Here is a 1745-nt window from a genome sequence, read left to right as displayed (position 1 = left end):
GACGTAAATCGAGTTGTGTAAACGTAGTAACAGACACTGAGAAAAATTTCTGTTTAAAAATGAACATTTTGATATTAAAATATTTTGATTACATTAATTAGAATTTTTATTACCTCAACTAAAATTATAATAGACTTAAAGAAAATTCTGATTTACTCACTTTTAACCAGAATTCGAATTAATGTAAACTTTTTTCTTAGTGCGAATATATATCTTTTCAACGTTCATTTTTAATTAAACTAAAAATATATATAGTTAATTTTCTAATTGCAAATTATTATATATATAACTTTCGAAATGTAGGTTGATTAACGTTATTAATAGAAAAATAATTGTACATGAAAATGTAAATACACTGTTGTTAGGACTATCTAAAATTGACTATAGAAACTTATTTATATAATTGAAATAATTAAAAAGAATTGTTTTCAGCAAAATTATTTGCGCGGATATTTTATTTATTGAAATTTGATTCTTTATCACTTATATAAAAATGCAAAAATATTATTAGATATATTATATAAATTAGAGTTATAATCTTAAGACTACTGAGAAAATAATTATTGATATTAGAAACATCCAAAAATATGATTTTATTAATTTTTGTTGAATTATATTTAAAAGCCTGAAAGGCTATACAATAATATTAGGTAATTTATGAATCACTATTGTGGTTAACGTGAAATATATCAATAGTATTGCTTAAATTCTGAATTCTGATTCTAAATTCCTTCTGTACTCAGAATTGCACAATTGTAAGATTTATTTGTGTTCCACATATTAAATTTTGTCTTGTAACTGGATTTTGCCATTCGTATATATATTTTCTCTATTATCTCTATTAACGCAAATTTACTAATAATTTTGTGTCGTATTAATTAATTAATTTAATCACAGAATTTGTTTAATTTCATAAAATCTTTACTGGAGATTGCGACATTCAATATTGTAATAAATTATAAATGTAATACAACTTACTGATATTGTTAAATTTTTCTTGATTTAACATATTCGCCACGAACACTTCACAATCTTGTTTGTGAGATTTGAAAGCGTCATTCAAACGTAACTTTCTACAAAACTCGATTCCTTGTCCCGGTTACGAACACGCTCCTCAGGGAAGATATTGCGACACATTTGCCTCTGGAAGTTGTCCTTCAATGTAGGATAATACGAAGCATCCGGTGCGTCAATCTCATCATATATGCAAAAACGACATGGCTGCTTCTTGTTAAGATCGCAAGTGGTCCTTACAATCCTTGTGCCACAACATTTCTTCCTTTTTCCGTCGGAAAAAGCCAGAGATCAGATACATGTCTCATTCGCTGCAATCGGTGAGATGCCGTCTCTTGTCTTCTCTCCCGATCTAAATTTGGTCCTGCCGTTACTTGAATGCGCGACAAAAGATCTTATATCTTCTGGTTGCATGTCAGGAGTAAGAACATCGCACGGAATCCTCTCCATGTCGCAATGGTTTACGTCGTCATCTTCGTCGTCGTAACGCAATCTTATCGGTGAACGAAGCATCCCGCTCGTGTGCGACACATTACATCTGAAAATGAACAAAAATTGCATTTGTCTTAATTATAATTGCGAATTTCGATTCTGGTATTTTTTAATGTTTTGAATAAAACTACTGATTGAGTTTTGAAATGACAAGTAAATGACAGGTAAATGACAAGTAACTGTTAGTAAATATTAATTTACTGAGAGAAAAAAAAATGATTGCAATTGTCATAATTTAA

At 28.9% G+C, this 1745-nt stretch overlaps 1 protein-coding gene across 1 annotated transcript in view; it reads right to left on the bottom strand.

Moving 5' to 3' along the window:
* Window positions 1-1305: 1305 nt before the first annotated feature.
* The window catches only part of LOC108694569 (neuropeptides capa receptor-like), a 29725-nt gene continuing 29285 nt past the window's right edge, over window positions 1306-1745 (bottom strand). Inside the window, exon 6 of the mRNA XM_018204135.1 lies at window positions 1306-1552. Coding sequence (XP_018059624.1) covers window positions 1306-1552 — 247 coding nt within the window. The remainder of the gene's footprint in view (window positions 1553-1745) is intronic.

Source organism: Atta colombica, unplaced genomic scaffold, assembly GCF_001594045.1.
Source record: "Atta colombica isolate Treedump-2 unplaced genomic scaffold, Acol1.0 scaffold120, whole genome shotgun sequence".
Classification (NCBI taxonomy): domain Eukaryota; kingdom Metazoa; phylum Arthropoda; class Insecta; order Hymenoptera; family Formicidae; genus Atta; species Atta colombica.
The sequence above is the reverse complement of the archived record's forward strand: the minus strand, read 5'-3'. Positions and strand labels throughout refer to the sequence as shown.